General features: G+C 40.7%; 3 protein-coding genes across 7 annotated transcripts; 1 reads left to right on the top strand and 2 right to left on the bottom strand.

Moving 5' to 3' along the window:
* Positions 1–631: 631 nt before the first annotated feature.
* Positions 632–2,072, bottom strand: LOC111810642 (putative ETHYLENE INSENSITIVE 3-like 4 protein). The gene has a single exon (XM_023697383.1). It carries the CDS (start codon positions 2,058–2,060, stop codon positions 699–701), a length of 1,362 nt encoding a protein of 453 aa, XP_023553151.1. The 5' UTR covers positions 2,061–2,072; the 3' UTR covers positions 632–698.
* Positions 2,073–4,952: 2,880 nt separating this feature from the next.
* LOC111809946 (nitrate regulatory gene2 protein-like) lies at positions 4,953–8,987 on the top strand. Of its 4 annotated transcripts, none has more exons than XM_023696430.1 (6): positions 4,953–5,302; positions 5,704–6,914; positions 6,996–7,082; positions 7,178–7,380; positions 7,504–7,727; positions 8,149–8,987. In XM_023696430.1, exons 2-6 carry the CDS (start codon positions 5,942–5,944, stop codon positions 8,807–8,809), a joined length of 2,148 nt encoding a protein of 715 aa, XP_023552198.1. In that variant the 5' UTR covers positions 4,953–5,302; positions 5,704–5,941; the 3' UTR covers positions 8,810–8,987. The 4 variants fall into 4 exon arrangements, with proteins under 4 accessions (XP_023552198.1, XP_023552202.1, XP_023552201.1 ...); XM_023696434.1 differs by having other exon boundaries at positions 4,953–5,408; XM_023696433.1 differs by having other exon boundaries at positions 4,953–5,413.
* On the bottom strand, positions 8,483–13,229 carry LOC111809947 (acyl-coenzyme A oxidase, peroxisomal). Of its 2 annotated transcripts, XM_023696436.1 has the most exons (8): positions 12,721–13,229; positions 11,125–11,240; positions 10,162–11,045; positions 9,880–10,059; positions 9,635–9,801; positions 9,430–9,553; positions 9,155–9,351; positions 8,483–8,569 (listed from the first exon to the last, which is right to left on the bottom strand). In XM_023696436.1, the coding sequence occupies exons 1-7, from the start codon at positions 13,167–13,169 to the stop codon at positions 9,196–9,198; spliced, it is 2,076 nt and encodes a 691-aa protein (XP_023552204.1). In that variant the 5' UTR covers positions 13,170–13,229; the 3' UTR covers positions 8,483–8,569; positions 9,155–9,195. The 2 variants fall into 2 exon arrangements, with proteins under 2 accessions (XP_023552204.1, XP_023552203.1); XM_023696435.1 differs by lacking the exon at positions 8,483–8,569 and having other exon boundaries at positions 8,962–9,351.
* Between the last annotated feature and the right edge of the window lie 4,712 nt (positions 13,230–17,941).

Below are 17,941 nucleotides of genomic sequence, written 5' to 3'. Positions count from 1 at the left end.
TAGAAATTAGGGCTCTCCACAATGATATGATATTGACTACTTTGAGCATAAGCTCTCAACCAAAAGGTCTCATAACAATGGAGAGAGTATTCTCACTTATAAACCCATGTTCATTCCTTAAATTAGCGAACGTGGGACTCACTCCCAATAATCCTCAACATATACACGTCAATATGGTATTTTTTAGTTTCACTAACCTTCATATATTTCAACGTCACAACTAATCACGATTTAATTCTTTGGATCGAAACGTTCTTTTTATGAAATAAATGATACTGAATTTTTCATGCTTACCCACTGAATTTTTCACGCCTATACACTGTATAACATTGTCGTTTTAAGCCACGACTCATTGTAAAAATTTATGACAATCTCTCTATTCCTTTCTTCCTTGACGTCTCAAAAAAATCTTAAAAAGAATTTTTGAAAGATAAAAACTCGAGTATAATTTAGTATATTGAACGTAAAAGAACTCAATTCAGGGCACGAAATTGTAAATAATAATCATTTTTATAATCATAAAAAGAAGAAATCAAACCCAAGTCCAATCACTTCTCTACCCTCAAGAAAGAAAGANAAAAAAAAAAAAAAAAAAAAAAAAAAAAAAAAAAAAAGAAAACAGTTTTTTGGATCATGAAAGCTTCAAAATCCATAAGAACAACCCCATAATGTGGGAAAACCTTGGTTGGTGTTAAGTGTTAGTCTTCAGCCCATTCATATATCAAATCCCAAACGGAAGTCGCATCTTGTTGCGCACCCAAATCCGCCGCCGGACTCGCATTCAAATCCATACTCACTCTATGCATCTCAAACGCCTCATCCACCGCCGCCTCTCCCACGCCGCCCTTCCAGTACCTGCTCCCGTAATTCTCCACCGTGCTGCTGCCGGACCCATCTACGGCGTCTTCGCTCCTCCCCTCGTCGCTGCTTGGCTCCGCCCTCGACAGCTCCCAGTTCATCCACTCCACCACGCTCTTCAAATGCGTGTCGACGTTCTCATCCTCTGCTTCTCTGTAAATGCACTGCGTCTCATGCTCTGTTCTTGCGTTCTTGTCGGTGAATCCCATCGGCGCCTCGCTCTGTGGGCAACGTCGGTTCTGACAAGGGTACAGCGTCGAAACGGCTGCGGCTGCAGCTACTTGTTCGAATATACACTTACGTTTCGTAATAATCCCACCGGCGTCCTGTTCTTCTCTGTTTTCGTCATGTTCGTCTTCGTCGGATGTGATTTTGAGGCTTCTTTTTGTTAGCTGCAACAGGGATTCTTCTTGATTCACGACTTTAGCCCAAGTAAGCGTCTCCTTCGCCGTCATTTTCGCTTGTAAATTCTTCGATTGTCGAACCAATTTCCTCATATTTTCCAAATCAGGGGACATATGTTTGATCACTGCTGCCAAGACACTAATTTTCCATGCCTTTTTGAGATCGTGAGGCTTTTTATACGGCGGTACGCCATGTCCACCAGCAGCGCCCTGTTCACCCCACCAAAGCTCATTCCCCGTCGGCCACCACGGCGGCGCTAAACCCTTCTCAAGTGGGAATTTCCTCTGTGGCGGAATACAGTGTTGAATCAAAGCAGAGAGAATCGACCCCAATGTTGTGTCCTGTAAATCATGAAGCATGTGCAAAAACGACTCTGAATCCAGCCCTGTTTCTTCGAGAACTTTCGGGAGGAATTGAGCTATGGCTAAGGGAGCATCTTGTTCGAACCGGACGTCGTCCCGCCACCACTCACGGAGGCTCTCCGAGGAGCCGGTGACTGGTTTCCCCTTCTCCGGAACGATCCCATAAACAAACCCTTTTGCCTTGCAAGCATCCATTATCTTATCCATGTACTTAAGGATCGAATCTTGAGCTCTGGCCATTTTTTTCCGGCGAGAGGCTTCTTCTCTGGCCGCGGATTCAGGTTCTTCAGTATCCCGCTTCTCCTTCAACTGCTTCATCCTCTGTCTATCTTTCCACATCCGTTTCTTGAGATCATCGTAGCTAAGTTCCTCTTCCTTGTCTTGCTCGTCTTCATCGCCGGAGCTTCGGATTTCTCCATGGAATTCCACCATCATTTCTGTTTGAACCTTTTTATGAAGATTTCAGATACGATGAATTGGGTCATTGTCTCAACCATTATATATAGGTTGAACCACAGTAAATACCTGATATTGTAGTTTTCATTTTTACCCTTCAAAACACTGTATTTGCGACCGACTCTAACTATGATCCAATGAGATTAAAAGGGCATTTTTGATAATTTAAGTGTGGGAATGGCGGTGGGTTCGTGGGCATGATTGTTTTAGATAGGGTTTTGGGACAAAGTTTGGGTTAACGAGGAGTGAAGGTTTGACTTTGGAGGTGTTTGTGAGGAATTATGAAACAGAGGAAAACAGAGGAAAACAGAGGAAAACAGAGGTTGGGTGTTATGCTTGCATGTCGGACACATGTACCATTTCGTTACATCATCAACTTCCTATCCTTTTGTTTATGATAAAAAAAACATGTTTTTTTCTGTTATAAAATTCTACCATTCTTCCGGATTAAGTATTCATTTTATTCGAAGAACAGGAACGNAAAAAAAAAAAAAAAAAAAAAAAAGACAGCTTTCCAGCTTCCATGGAGTCGCTTTCTTTTTTGTGTACCGACTGAATCATTCGAGTCCTAAGAGGTAAGAAACTTGTGTAGTTAACATTTTGTTTGTAAGCTCGTACTGCAGAGAAGAAGAACAACTGTTCGCAACACTGAAGAGCTACGTTATTAAGTGGTTGTTTTCAGGCGGTGGAACTCTTTTTTTGTTGTAATGTTTGGTTTAAGATGTATTTTGTACGACACCTGCCAGATCGAGGTCAATTTTGTAACAATCCAAGCCCATTATTAGCGTATACAGTAGGTGTTGTGTTATGTATGTTGTTAATATCACAATTTTAAAATGTGTTTGATAAGTGGAGGTTATGTTTCGTTTCTCTCTCCAACTGATTAGAATCTCACAATTTACTCCCTTAAGGTCTAACGTCCTTGTTGGCTGGCACACCGGTATCTGGTTCTGATACCATTTGTCATAGCCCTAAGTCCACCACTCACATATATTATTTTTTTGGGCTTTCTTTCTAAGCTTACCCTCAAGATTTTAAAACGCTTGTACTATGATGAAGTTTACACACTCTTGTAAGAAATGTTTCGCTCTTCTCTCTAACCGATGTGAGATTTCCTATTCCATATCTTGGATTATGAGATCTCACGTCAGTTAGTGAGAGGAATGAAACATTTCTTATAAGGGTGCGGAAACCTCTCCCTAACAGATGCGTTTTAAAATTGTGAGATTGACGACGATATGTAGCGGGCCAAAGCGGACAATATGTATGCTAACGGTAGACTTAAATTATTATAAATGATATTAGAGTCATGCACTGAAGAGTGTGCCAGCGAAGAGACTGGGACACCAAGAGAGTGGATTGCGAGATTCTATCGACCCAACAAAGGAACAAAGCATTTGTTAAGAGAGGGTGAAAACTTGTCTATATATTTTTTTAAATTTGGAGGAAAAGCTAAAAAAAACAAACAAAAATTTAAAAAAGACAATATCGGCTAGGAATAAGCTTGTCCTTATAAAAACCTGATCCATCCACAAAGTCAGCGCCTAAGAGGTACCATCAACGGCTGACTTAATGAACTTTGGTCAATGCTGTCATGGTCAGCGCATAACCCAAGTAGGCCAAGTGAGCAAGAAGCTAAACAGTTGGACGATGGAATCCCAATATCTGTGTGGTTCATTATGGGTCTAGATGAAGGGCCACTAGATTATGGCACCACGCTCAGCGTTGCCAAGTTGATCAGTGAAAGCATGGTTGGAGGATAGAAGGTTACATGCTCGAGATCGAAACAAAAGAGGAACTTCGGGTAGATGCGTCGTGACCCTCCATAGAATGAGCGCTCCCAATGTACCTCAATCAGGACATGCCTGGAATAGGGAAGAAACTAGCAATCCCGCCCACAGATAAATGTTAACAACGGAAAACTCCTATACATAGGTTGTGACAAACAACATTAGGTTAGATGTATGGTCTGATCATAGAGATGCTTCCAAAAGCACCCAATTCTATGGTGACAGACATAATGCCAAGGTTATTTCGCATTCGTATTATCACCTTAGGTTCCACCCACTCTTTTATTTCCACGTCATTCATATTGCAAGTGAGAATTGAGTTAGATCCTCTTAGGCGTATATTGTCGGTAGCCATACCCAATGGAGGATATGTATGGTAACCAAGGAGAAAGTAAAGGATTGTCGAGTAGTGATAGATGGTTTAGTTCTTAAAAGTAACCTCAGTGGTCTTGGGCATGAAGGACTTCAAAGTCGTTCTAAGCACAAACAGATTGATAACGAACTTCATTATCTTTTCATTAAAATAATTATTCCATTCGATAACCAAATGGTAGGTGGTGTGGTCAAAATGTCACATCACTCGTGAAAAAGAAAAATCACGAAGATAAAATATTTGTAAAACAATGATTAAGTGGAAATTAAAGACGAGTACAAAAAAGATTGCATCGTTCCCTAATTACTTTTCTCTTCACGTGCATAGCAAAACATATATCTTTAATCATAATAATGCCTTTCCTCGATAACTTATTTTGGATTTTTACCCAAGAAGGATACACGAATAAACCGAAACCATTGAGAGAACAAGAAAATATGATAACTACGAAAAATTTAAAAGAATGGAAAGTCATTAACTATACAAACAAATTGATATCGGGATTCAATTATAAGAACTCCATGTTTGAAATAGTTCTATGTTGGGTTTGAACGAAGATAAAACATGATGAAAAACTGGGTTGGCACGTGTGAATAGTCGTACCAAAAAGTTAGAAAGATGATTATTCCTTTACATGTCACTAAGTTGTCATCCTGTACCAAAAGATTCGCTGCCTTACTCAATTTATAGTGAACTTCCAGACTAATCAAATATCTTTACAACTTTTGAAGAACAGAACTTTTCATACAATAATCAAAAGTAGAAAAAGAATGTTCAAAATTAAATCAGCTTTGTTGAAGAACACAAAGCAAGAAGAAATGGGTCGTCTCTTTCATTCCACTAACAGTAGCAGTTGCAGAGCTCCATTAGTGTAAAAATGGTGTGTTAGCTGGCAAAGGTTGCTACACAACAAAACGCCATTTCCTTAAAAACCGGGTTTTATGGAGCCGTTGCACTTTCTCTTGTGAAAATCAAGGGCAATTCTGTCATCTCCTCACCTTTTCCAATAAATGCAGCTATTCTCTCTTCTGACACCAGTTTCCTCTGTTTTGTGTAATGTGAGATGTTTTTGCTTTGCTTTAGTTCTTAATTACAAATTATTTTCTCTGGTTTTTTTGTCGTACCCATGAGGAGGAATGGCCATTGTAATTGTTTAATTGAATGGTGAAGTATGAATGTTTTCTAATTTCCTCTGTTTTTTTTTGGGGTGAAATCTACACATGTTTCGAGGATCTTCTTGCCCTGTTCTTGTTTTCTTCTGTTAGGTTTTTGGTCGATCTCCATTTTTGCTTCATCGTTGCTGCATTTTCCTCTGAATCTCTGCAAAAATCTTTGTTCTAGAGGATCTTTGAAGATGGGTTATCTTTGTTTTCCGTTGATGGGTTTGATTTTGTGAGTTCTCTGTCACTGCTCATTGGAAAACAAGCTAATCCTCTGTTTTTTCATACTCTGAATGTAGTGATGTGAAGGTAACTCCGACTTCTGTAGCTCATTCCATTTTGTGGGTCTTGTTCCTTTCTCTACGAACACGCTTTCCTCTGGTGGGTTCTTGATTACGTTGGGGTTTTTCGCGGAAGAGTTTCTTCTGGAAATCGAGGTGGGAGACCGTTGATTCCGAAGTGGGTGTTCTGATAATCAAAATTTTATGGCTCCGACATCGATTTCATGAACTGGGTCGTTGAAATTTTTGGCAAAAAATGGGTGGTTCGAACTCCAAAATCGAGAATGACGAAGCCCTACGCCTTTGTAAGGAACGAAAGCGATTCATCAAACAGGCTATCGATTCGAGGTACGCTCTAGCCGCCGCCCATGTCTGTTACGTTCAGGCCCTAAAAAACGTCGGCGTTTCTCTCCGGCGATACGCCGAGGCTGAGGTGTTGATTGAGTCGTCTCTGTCTACGTCGGCCACCGAGCTCGACAAAACGCCGTCGCATTTCTCTTATCCATCGCCGTGCCCATCGCAGACCGCCGATGCTTCCGAGTCTCCATTGCGAGAAAGCCCCGTTACGCCGCCAATACCCACCATTAGTTACATGGTCGCCGGAGGTAGTACCCCTCTTACTGTCAAAGTCCAGCCGAGTAGCCATAGTTATGTCTATGAAGAATCTGTTGCTTCGCCGTTGCCTCCGCCGCCGCCACCACCGCCTCATGATTTGGGATCTTCTTGGGATTACTTTGGCACCAATGATGAAATTGATAGCTTCAGTTTCTTGGCGACTGGTGGGATGGATGTGAACATTGAGAATGAGAGAATGTGGAAGCAATTCAAGGGAGCAATGACAGATGCCAATGATGAATCTCAGGAAGGGATTTCAAAGCCAGAAACAGGGCAAAAAGCTTGTGAAAATGGTGACCATTTGAGTTCATCTGAACCTGTTGAAGAACGAACTTCGGAGATGGCGAGACGGGACGATAAAGAGCTTAATTCGACGAGTTTGTCGTGCGAAGTTCTGCTCGAACAATCTGGTTCAAGAGGGATGGTTAAGTTGGAGAAGAGTTTGTGCACTGAACAAGAAGATCCCTCAGAGTTTATTACTCATAGAGCTAAAGATTTTCTTTCCAGCATTAAGGAAATCGATAATCGGTTTCAGAGAGCTTCAGATTCCGGGAGGGAGGTATCGAGAATGCTCGAGGTCAATAAAATCAGAGTTCGATACCTCGAAGAAAATGGTACATTTACGAGTAAACGTCGATGAACTGTGTAATTTGCTTGAGTTCATTAATTTCATTGTTGTATCTCAACTTTTGCAGGAAGTGTATCTGGTTTTGCCTTTTTCGACCCGTTGCGTCGATTACGACTCGTTTGCTGTCCTGCAAAGCCTGCCCTTTTATCTCATGGTAATTTGAACCCTTTGATTGAATATGCTGAGATAGCCATTTGCTTGTTGATCTTCCTGTAGCCAATTCTTAAGTGAGTTCTAATGAATATACAGAGCCACATAAGAAAAAAGTGATTACGTGGAAACGATCGACATGGTCTCGGTCATCTTCGTCACGGAGTCCTCTTGCTGCAAAAGATGATGTTGATGACAGTGGAAGCGAATTTGTAGAGGAGTTCTGTATGATCTCTGGAAGCCATTCGTCTACCTTGGACCGACTTTACGCGTGGGAGAGAAAGCTCTATGATGAAGTCAAGGTATGTCCTGTGGAGAAGAAATATCAGATACAGATACTCAAATATGTAGAGTTTCTGATAAAGATGATATCTTGAGCTGATCATGGTAACCTCATTTTGAATGAGTTTTGTTTGTCTTTTCAGGCTAGCGAATCCATTCGGAAGGAGTACGATCGTAAGTGTGATCAACTTAGATATCTATTTGCGAAGGATTACAGTACACAAGTCATCGACAAGACGAGGGCAGTTGTCAAGGATCTACACTCCCGAATACGGGTTGCAATCTATTCTGTTGATTCGATATCGAAACGTGTCGAGAAAATGAGAGATGAAGAGATGCAACCACAACTCATTGAACTTGTTCAGGGGTAAGAAGAATGTTATTTTTATCTTCACAATCAAAAACATTCCTTAAAGGGCGTGGAAACCTCTCCCTAACAGATGCGTTTTAAAATCGTGAGACTAACAGCGATACGTAATGAGTTGAAGCAGGCAATATCTGCTAGTGGTGGGCTTGGGGTTACAAATGGTATCAGAGGCAGACGCCGAACAGGGTGTCAGCGAAGACGCTGGGTGGCCCCCCAAGGGGGTGTGGATTGTGAGATTTCACATCGGTTGGAGAGGGGAACAAAACATTCCTTATAAGAGTGTGGAAACCTCTTCCTAGTAGACACGTTTTGAAACCATGAGGCTGATGATAATATGTAATAGGCCAAAGTGGCAGATATTAGCGGTAGGCTTAGCTATTACAAACGAGCTGTTTCGTCGATAATTTTAGTTTCAGTGCAGGTTGATCAGGATGTGGAAGTCGATGCTTGAATGCCATCACGCACAGTACATAACGATATCGTTGGCATATCACTCGAAGAGTGCAGCCATGGGTACACCTCGAGCAGACGCGCAGAGGCAGATATTAGTCCAACTCCAACAAGAGATCGAATGTTTTGGCCTAAGCTTTGCAAACTGGATCAACAGCCTTGCATCATATGTTGGAGCTTTGAATGGCTGGCTACAACATTGCATTCAACAACCACAGGAACGCTCGAAGAGCAGAAGGCCATTCTCTCCTCGCCGTGTCGTTGCCCCACCTATTTTCGTCCTATGTCGAGATTGGTTAACAGGAATCAACAACCTTCCATCTAATGAACTTAGCAACGCCATCAGAGTCTTCTTGGAAGAACTCAACTGTTCGATATCCGAACAAGCCGAACTACAGAGGAAACAGAAGCTTGTTAAACCAAACACTGGGAAAGTACCAGAAGGGAACGACAACAACGATAACAACAGTACTTCCTCTTCAAACTTAAGTTGCATACATTCAAGTTTAACGAAAATTCTGGATTGGCTAACGAAATTTTCCGAAGCTTCGCTCAAAATGTATGAAGATGTTAGACAGAAAAGCGAGGCTGCAGGTACAACATATTTGAATTACAAGCCTGTTAGATATTAACCATGTAATTATGGGGAAGTACAAATATTTCTCAAGTTTGGCTGCAGGTCCTGTTGATTCCTTGAAAGTCATTTAGAAACGGCACGTTGGATCGTGCTCGTTATTGAATCTATGAACATGTTAACGAAAATTTAACACCTTAATTGCAAGTATTGAGTAATGATAATTCATTTCTTCCTGTAAACAGTAACTTATTATTGACAATTTAGTTATCTTGATCTTTTCCAATCCATGAGAGAAGAAAAGAACAAAGACAACATGACAATTGGTATAGAATTGACACAGCCAATAGTTCTTATCAGTGATCACAATACTGATATGAGGTTTTGGTAGCTAACCACTCACCAGTGGTCCAAGTTTGAATGCAATTTTGTACTAGTTGGCTATTAGAATCCGATGTACTGCGTGTACTGGGAGTAAGCATTTGACTTCATTGCGATGGGTGCCCGAGTTACATGATCTGGAAGATCGAATGCATCGACCAGTTCTTGTGCGATGTTTCTCACTTGAAAACATAGATACTCAGTGAGCTTATGAATAGCCTGCAGGGCAGAGGGAAAATTCACAAGAATTCAACTTGACTGAGAGTTATATGATGGTGTAATGCTAGCTAAAATTACCTTTGCTTTGTTGGGAGCTACGTAGTCGACATTTCTGTATGTTCCGATGTCGTTCCAGATTCGATCCAAGGCGTAAAGGTCGCATACGAGTTTCAGAGTAGCCTGTGTATTGGCATTGGGACATCTGATGCAAACGAAAATATTGTTAAAACCTCAGAACAGAAAACAATATGAAGTAAACTGCAGGTGTTGGAATGAAATGAACCTTTGTACAGCTTCGATAAACTGAGCGAGGATTACAGATTCAATGTGGGATTCTGCAAGAGTCAAGAGGTGATTCAGGCATCTATTCCATGCACCAAAGCTTCCAAGGTTTTTAGTATGTTTCCGAAGACGAACAGCTACACTTTGAAGTAATCGAGACGTTCGATACTGTGACATGAACACCATGAAGAATAAGGATTCTTTGCGTTCGAACATTAGAAGCATTTTCATTTTCAGTATACTCACTTGGAAGGCATCTAGCTGAAACTTAGGATCTCGAAGATGGTCTGCACTTTCCCACCGTGCCGTGACAGGGTTTGGCTGAGACAGATACGTATTCATCGACTCTCGCAGGTAGTTCCATGTAACTGTAAGTGTCCCACCTTGAAATTTCTCCTGGTATTGCTTCAAGAGGTAGGCTGCAACCTAAAACGTATCAAGAGCCCAGAATGGATGAATTGACGTATAAATATACCATCATCTAAGGAAAAACAATGGCCAACAAGCAATGGATTATGTTAGCCAAACCTGTTGTAGAAGAACAGTATTGTCCCCTTCAAAAGTCTGGAAAATGTCGTGATCGTTCCTAAGAGTACCGAAGCGATTGACGACAGCATATCCATGGCCGCCGCAGGCTTCCCTGCAGGTACTCAAGGATTTCGCCGTGTAAGAAGTAATGTAAGCTTTGAGGCCTGCCGATAACGCGTGCACATCTCCAACTAGTTCTTCATCATTATGAGTCTTCTTCATCTGTGCATACTTTTCCACAAGTTGCATAGTAGAGAAATGGAAGGCGTAAGTTGAAGCCAGCATTGGCATAAGCTTGTGCTGCTGAGACTGGTAATCCAAAATACTGACTTCAGGCTGCTTTGGAGGGCCAAACTGCTGGCGCAACAGCGAATAACGAATAGCAATTGTGGAAGCAATCTTAAGAACACTAGCTGAAGAATATGCAAGCCCAACTCTTCCACCTACAAGTTCTCCTAATGTTGCTGCAAATCTTTTATTGATAGATGGTAGACTACTCTTATACTTCCCGTCCCGGGATACCTCTCCGAATCGATCGAGGAGATTATCTCGTGGAATTCTCACTGAACGGAATCTCAACGCTCCATTATCAACACCATTGAGCCCTACCTTGTGGCCACAATCATGGATTTCGATTCCTGGAAGTGTTTTATGAGACTTGAGATCTCTTATCGGAACGATGAAAGCATGGACGCCCATATCAGCTGTCTTTCTAGAATCATGAGTTGGCAACACGAGCTTAGCGAAGACTGTGGCGAACTTGCCGTGAACTGCAGCATTGCCAATCCACCATTTGATGGCTCCGTCATTTGGTGTATTGATAATGAATTCGTCCGTGATCGGATCGAATGTAGCTGTTGTTTGGAGACCCTGAACGTTTGAGCCTTGGAAGAATTAAAGAAAGAGATTTTAGAACAAAATGCAGAGCTACATTACTGAAGAGAACTGCATAATTAGAGTTACCATGATGAAGTTCAGTCATAGCAAAGCAGCCAGGATAATCCACATTGTCAATACCATCAAAGAATCTGTCTCTGTGCTTTTTGGTTCCTAAATTGATGACAGAGCCACCCCATAGACTGCAATATGAAACATGACAATATTTTCATAAGTAGAACTCAATGTCAAGCCAGAGTTGTCTGATTCAAATTTCGACCAACGAAAAACGCTGCTGTTTAAGCCCACAAATATCATTGTTTCTACTGAACATCTGTAACAGCCTAAGTCTATTGCTAGCAGATATTGTTGAACTTTCCATCATGGTCTTTAAAACGCGTCTGCTAGGGAAAGGTTTCTACACCCTTATAAGGTATTGCTTCATTGCTCTCCAACCGATATGGGATCTCACAATCCACCCCTTCGGAGCCTAGCATATTCACTAGCACTTGTTTCCCTCTCCAATCAATGAGGGATCCCACAATCCACTCCTTGTGGGGTCTAGCGTTCTCGTTAGCACACGCCCGGTGTCCACCCCCTTTGGAGCTAAGCATCCTCACTGGCACACTGCTAAGTCTACCGCAAATATCGTTGTTCCTACTCAACAACTATAACAGCCTAAATCTACCGCTAGTAGATATTGTTGGACTTTCCCTCAACGTTCTTAAAACGCGTCTGCTAGCTATAAGGTATGCTTCATTGCTCTCCAACCGATATGGGATCTCACAATCCACCACCTTCGGAGCTCAGCATATTCACTAGCACTGTTTCCCTCTCCAATCAATGAGGGATCTCACAATCCACTCCTTGCGGGGCCTAGCGTCCTCGCTAACACACGCCCGTTGTCCACCCTTTGGGGCTAAGCATCCTCACTGGCACACCGCTCGATGTCTGACTCTGATACCATTTGTAACAGAGGATAACATCTACAAGCGGTGGGGTCGGGCTGTTACAAAAGATATTAGAGCTAGTCACCGGACTGTGCGAGGTACTGGTCGGAGTAGGGCTAGACCTTCTCTATAGTAGACACATTTTAAAAACCTTGAGGAGAAAGCCAAAAAAGGACAATATCCAAAGTGGACGACGCGTCTTAAAACCTTGAGGGGAAGTCCAAAACGGAAAATCCAGAGAGAACAATATCTACTCCCGCAGTTACAACAACAGATGAACATTCTATAGCTAAACTAAAACTAAATTCATGGCCATCAAATTTTCTTCCCAGAAGCTTGACTTTCGTCTCCCACCCGAGAGAGGAACTACTTGTTCCAGTTAAATTCAAGCTTTGGAAGAGAAATTCCAGTTAATATTGTCTTAAGAAAATGACAAAAACAATTATCTTAAAGATCTACTTTCTTAAGATTTGGAAGTTCTAATCCAAAAATAGGAATTAAAATTAAAATTCTAAACATATGGACAAAAATAGAATCGATCCGAAGATTACTAAAACCATATTTAATGGAAAGTAAACATTCTTGGGTCAAGTTCAATGATTCTAATTCGATAATTACCATTCTCAGCCTCCCAAAACAGTCATAATAGGAAAGAACAAAAAGAAGAAACTAAAATTTATTTGAGAAACAATGGTAAGAATGAGATAATCGAGAGAGAAGTAAAGATAATGACCTGAACTGGACGCCCATTTTAATGGCGAGAGAGACATCCACACTTCCAACAGCCTCCATAATAGCGAAATACTTAGCAGGATCTTCATTAACAAACCTAAACGGCCGAATTCCGGCTTCCCTGACCAGACCTACCAATTGCTTCATACAGAGCTCCCGATGATCGGCCATGGAGATCCCCACCGGCGTCTGCAATTCAGGCCTCGAATTGAAGTACTCAAACACTCGCTCTTGAATCTCCCAATGTTTCCGCCTCATATACAGTGACAAACTCCCCATATCCACTTCGATTTTCGCCTTCGCTTTCCCCGCCCCGCACGTTTCCATCTCCACCCCCTGCGAATCATCAAGGGGAATCGGAGTCAGGTGTAAAGACAGCCGTTCGATTCGCCGGGCGGCTGCTTGAGATTCATCCTCCGCCGTCCGATTTGGTTCTCCCGGTGATGCCATCCGTCAATCGCAAACCAGTAGAGAGAGAAACAGAGTAGACCTACCGGAAGTCGGTTTGCCGATTACTTAAAAGAGGAAGAGGAGCTGAGGTCGTGTTCGTTAAGTAACCTACGTGTCGAGTTGTGATTGGGCCGCGTGGGTAGCAGTTAACTTGGCGCGTTTCTCAACGCAATTTGGATATGGTTGATGGGAGAAAGAGATGAGATTCGTGACATTTTTGACATTTTATAATATATCTTTTGTTTATATATTTTTAATTATTCGTTGAAAATTCAAATTTAATCAAAATATATTAATTTTCAAAAATATTTTTTTTATATTAAATAACATATACTATTTATATTTTTAATCATTTTTAGTTATATTGTTTTATTTTGTTATTAATTAGTTATTAATATCAAATAAATTGTTCAATAGAATTTAATATTACTAAATTTGATGCAATTTTAATTATAATTAATAAAAATATTAATAAATTTTGCATTTTATCGCGAAGTAAAAAAAAAACTTAATTTTGGATAGAAATCATTAAAATGTTGTTTAAAAAATATTCTTGAAAAATATAGTTAGTGTTTTCAAAAAATTTATTAATATCCTTTATGAAGTACCGATCCACACGGTTACATAGTCTATGTTGATATACAGTTTTCATTCGTATATTCATAATAAAAAAATTATTTTATAAAAGTTGAAAAAGTTGATATACAGTTCATATATTAATTTTATAAAAATATTTTAGAGTTTTAAGAATATTAATGAAACTTTAGAAAAAGTTGAAAAAATTATGAATATTTTTATTAATTTAGCCTAATTTATTTATATGAACTAAATGATTAGAATAAAAAAATATAATCACCGTTTCAAATACTATTTCGATTTCTAATTTATGTTTGTGTAGTGAATCGATCATCAATGACGAAAATCTGGATCTCTCTCCTCCACCTAGTAACACTCTCTATCTAAAACTTAACTTTCTTCTGAGACCTTCAAAGAAAGAGTAGGATAGAATCAAACTGCTGATGCGATCCATTTTCTAGATCAGTTTAAAACTCGGGATCAATGCAGAAGACCACCTGCAGAATCAGGTCATGGATCACGTGAAGAATTGACTAAAAACACAACTCAACATGTCGATCAGTACGAGATGTTGCTCATCGAAGCAAAAGCATTGTATTTTGCTAAAGTAGATTGCACCCTGAAACGAAGTTCTAAGTGCAAAAAATATTTTGGACTTCCGTTCAATTTTACAGTATAAAAGCATACTTTTAGACTTCCGTTCACGAAGTAGTTACATTCAATTGTTAGATGGAAGAAGTAGCTTGTTGACTTGGTGGCTATTGTAACGACCCTAATATTTTACCTGTTTAATCTAAGGTCATTACTATACTTTGAAATGCGGAATATACATTTAATGGGCCCTATTCATTAATGCGACCCGCACTCGCCTCTTATTACCTCAGAGAAAAATGGTTACAAGGGAAAAACAGAAAATTGAAAGAAAGGAAAAGAAACAAAAAACCAAAAATCCCTGAGGTTTATTATGCAAATACATTTCATCATATACTAACCTATATTAATGATGCAACCAAATTCGGCCTAGACTACGAAATGGAAAAAGAAAAATCAACTACCCTATGCATGTGCCACGATCCTAGGGGGTACGATGCCGTCGTCGTTGTCACATGGGTGCCTTGCCCTTATCTGCAAAAGTAAAGTAGCACGATGCTTGAGTATTTCTAGAATACTCAGTAAGTGACCCCCTATCGGGGTTATGCGACATACACATGCAATGAAATAATGGGACCTATCGTTTCATTTCGTTTTCCCTACGGTGTAATCCTAACAGGTAATCGTGGACGTGTACCATATACTCTACACGCAGCCCATACGTGTGAGTATGGGCTCACCAGCTAGTTCGCACACTGCTGGGCCACTGTCCCTAGCCGGTGGGCATGCTCTGGGAGCCCTTATACCGGAACCCGTTAAAACTAGAACCGTCACGACAGCGCTATGCAAAGAATAACGATCGTTGTCCTGCCATTGGATGTACGCATCCGTACCCTCGTGATGGGATAGGGGTATCCCCCCAAATGCATGATCACACAATATGCATGAGGTCCCACTAGTCCTACAGTCATCATTTAATGAACATAACCCCGTGTCACGTTTTCATGCTTACATGTCATTCTCATTCTCATTTCGTTACATATCATACATATTCCTAGCGGGGTTATGTTCCATGCAATTTACTGTATTTCATGTCATACAATTCATACAGTTACATTCAAATACTCATATAAACAAGCCGTAATCGTACAAGGCCACACATCGTCACATGCATAACATATCACATCAACTAAGCAGCATACATAACATACATTCACGTTCACATGATTTCGTACTTAAGCACATTAAGCTAGCATACAATTTAATGGCACGTGCCAACATACAGCAATTAACGCGTAACCTACAACGGGTGAGCCACTTACTTGGTAGGCCTTAGCCGAAGTACTCCCTAGAATATAACGTAAGCTCCTAGCTCCTCGTGGACGTTCTACGCTTCCGTTGGTGGTTGGTTCCTATTGGTTCATGAGTCACTTCCGTTAGTATTTCACAAATAAGAATAAATTCCCAACTGGAATTTGTGAAATATGACCTTAAAATGTTCCCTTCTACCTTAAACAGGGCCGAAACCAGGTCCGGGAGGGTCGGAACGGTGTCAAACGGGCTGGAAACAGGTTTCCCGAGCCGATAAGCCGCCGGAGCCGCCGAGCCGATGAAGCCGCCTAAGCCGAGAGGAGCCGCGCTGCAGACATGACACGTGGCACAATCCGAGAGCGACGCGTGTGCAGGCGTCTCGGGTCGAGGCGCGGGTTAACGAGCCGCTCGTGGGTCTCGTACCGAACGCAGGTGACGGGTCGCAGGGTGATGGGCCGCGGGTTGATGGGCCGCGGGTTGATGGGCCGCTCGCGGTTGAAGGCCGGGTGTTTGGGCTGCGGGTAACGTGGGTTCTGGGCTGACCGAAGGTACGGGGTTCAGTTTGGGTTTCCGGATCCGGATCGAGGGTCGGACTTCATCCTCTTCGCCCGACTGCCTGCGCGATTTTCTGGCGGTCTCTCTCTCTCTTCGATAACGTCGTCCTGACGTCATTTTTCCCTCTTTTTTCCCCCGTTCCCGAGCTTATCCTTCACCCTAACCCCATTTTTGGTACAGATTTCGTTGGTAAGGGCCTCGCACTCCCGGATCTAGAGTAGCTCGGAAGTCCGCCGTTCCGTCTTCCTTGCCAACGGTGTTCAGCGTACGGGATTCGTGTAAAACCTACTCCTGATGTGTGTAAAGGGTTCTGGGATTACTTTTGTGGTGTGAAATGGGGGTTTTCGACGTCGATTCGTACGGTTCGGCTTCCTCGGAGTTTCGTCGGTTTTCTGTTCTCTCTCCTTTTTTCTTACCGTTTTCGTTTCTTTGCAGGTTCTTTCAGGGTGGCTGAAGGTCGGGGACACGATTTGTGGCATCCCAGCCCTCGGCCGCCCTTTGTGGGTCGTGTGCGAGCGAAAACTCCGTTACAGCTATCATTATAGGAGTTTTCGGCTCTGCCGACGACCATCATTTTTTTTTTCGGTTCCGTTACAGCTATCAAACCAGTTATCTGCTTGAGAGATCTTCTGACGAGGTAAAGATTGATGTAAGTTGTTATAAAGAATAGGTTCATGCGTCTTCTATACATATATTGACATTTATTTAATTCATAACTCTCATTTATTTGGTTCATAACCTTCTTGATTCATCTTCCATTTTGATACATGAATCATCTTAATTCATGTATGACATTGACGCTTCTATGCCTATATAGAGAGTCGTCTATAATGGTTGAGAAGCATAGAGTTTGATTGAGTTTGAGTGTCATTTTGTATTTATTGGGTGACATTTTAGAGAAACTTTGTTGAGAGACTTTGTAATGTAAGAGTACGAGATATACCCTTCGTAAACACTTAGATTATTGAGATTGGTTATTACCCATAAATATAGGGAGATTTCTTATCTCCAAACTACGTAAATGGCAATACATCTATCTTGGCAATGATCAACATTGAATTGTATCTTTCATAAAAAGAAAACCATAGTCCAAGGAAAAACTTACGACGCATGAACACGTTTATTGAGATTACCATTGCGAGACTAGATGTCACTTGGAGACTATAACCCATGATCCGCCCTAACACGTTTAGGGTTTAGGGTTTAGGGTTTAGGATAAATTGGGCCTTTATCAAGTTTACCCTTTTCCTTTTAAAGGGAATTCAGCCCATTCTAACTTATAAACAAAAGGAGGCCCAAGATTTGATATGGGCTCGATGAGCCCATCATTCGGCAAAACACTATTCTATGTGAAATTTTTTCTAAAAATAAAAAAAAAAAAAATAATAATAATAAAAAATAATGCAAGTTTTTAAATTATTCTTATTATTATTATGATAATAACCTCGACAAAGCCTTAATGTTAAAAAATGAGCTGGTTATTTAAAAATATTATTAGTAAAAAAAAATGATTTTAAAAGGAAAAAAAGAAAATAATATAATTTTTGTAAAAAAATATCTATATTTTTTTAATAAAAATTCTAAATATATTTTTTAAAAAGATGACAAATATATCATAAACACAAACTCATTTTTCAAAGACATGAATAAAAANTTTTTTTTTTTTTTTTTTTTTTTTTTTTTTTTTTTTTTTTTTTTTTTTTTTTTTTTTTTTTTTTTTGAAAATGAATTTTGGCATA

The sequence above is a fragment of the Cucurbita pepo genome, chromosome LG14 (assembly GCF_002806865.2).
Source record: "Cucurbita pepo subsp. pepo cultivar mu-cu-16 chromosome LG14, ASM280686v2, whole genome shotgun sequence".
Taxonomy (NCBI): Eukaryota; Viridiplantae; Streptophyta; class Magnoliopsida; order Cucurbitales; family Cucurbitaceae; genus Cucurbita; species Cucurbita pepo.
Note: the sequence above shows the minus strand (reverse complement) of the source record. Positions and strands in the feature narration are given on the sequence as shown.

Excerpts from the sequence above, each read along its gene's own strand:
- LOC111810642 (XM_023697383.1), bottom strand. The coding sequence starts at position 2,060 with ATGATGGTGGAATTCCATGGAGAAATCCGAAGCTCCGGCGATGAAGAC.
- LOC111809946 (XM_023696430.1), top strand. The coding sequence starts at position 5,942 with ATGGGTGGTTCGAACTCCAAAATCGAGAATGACGAAGCCCTACGCCTT. Across the intron at positions 6,915-6,995 it reads TCGATACCTCGAAGAAAATG|GAAGTGTATCTGGTTTTGCC; the intron begins GTACATTTACGA and ends CAACTTTTGCAG. Across the intron at positions 7,083-7,177 it reads GCCTGCCCTTTTATCTCATG|AGCCACATAAGAAAAAAGTG; the intron begins GTAATTTGAACC and ends ATGAATATACAG.
- LOC111809947 (XM_023696436.1), bottom strand. The coding sequence starts at position 13,169 with ATGGCATCACCGGGAGAACCAAATCGGACGGCGGAGGATGAATCTCAA. Across the intron at positions 10,060-10,161 it reads ATACTGTTCTTCTACAACAG|GTTGCAGCCTACCTCTTGAA; the intron begins GTTTGGCTAACA and ends GATACGTTTTAG. Across the intron at positions 9,554-9,634 it reads TTTATCGAAGCTGTACAAAG|ATGTCCCAATGCCAATACAC; the intron begins GTTCATTTCATT and ends CGTTTGCATCAG.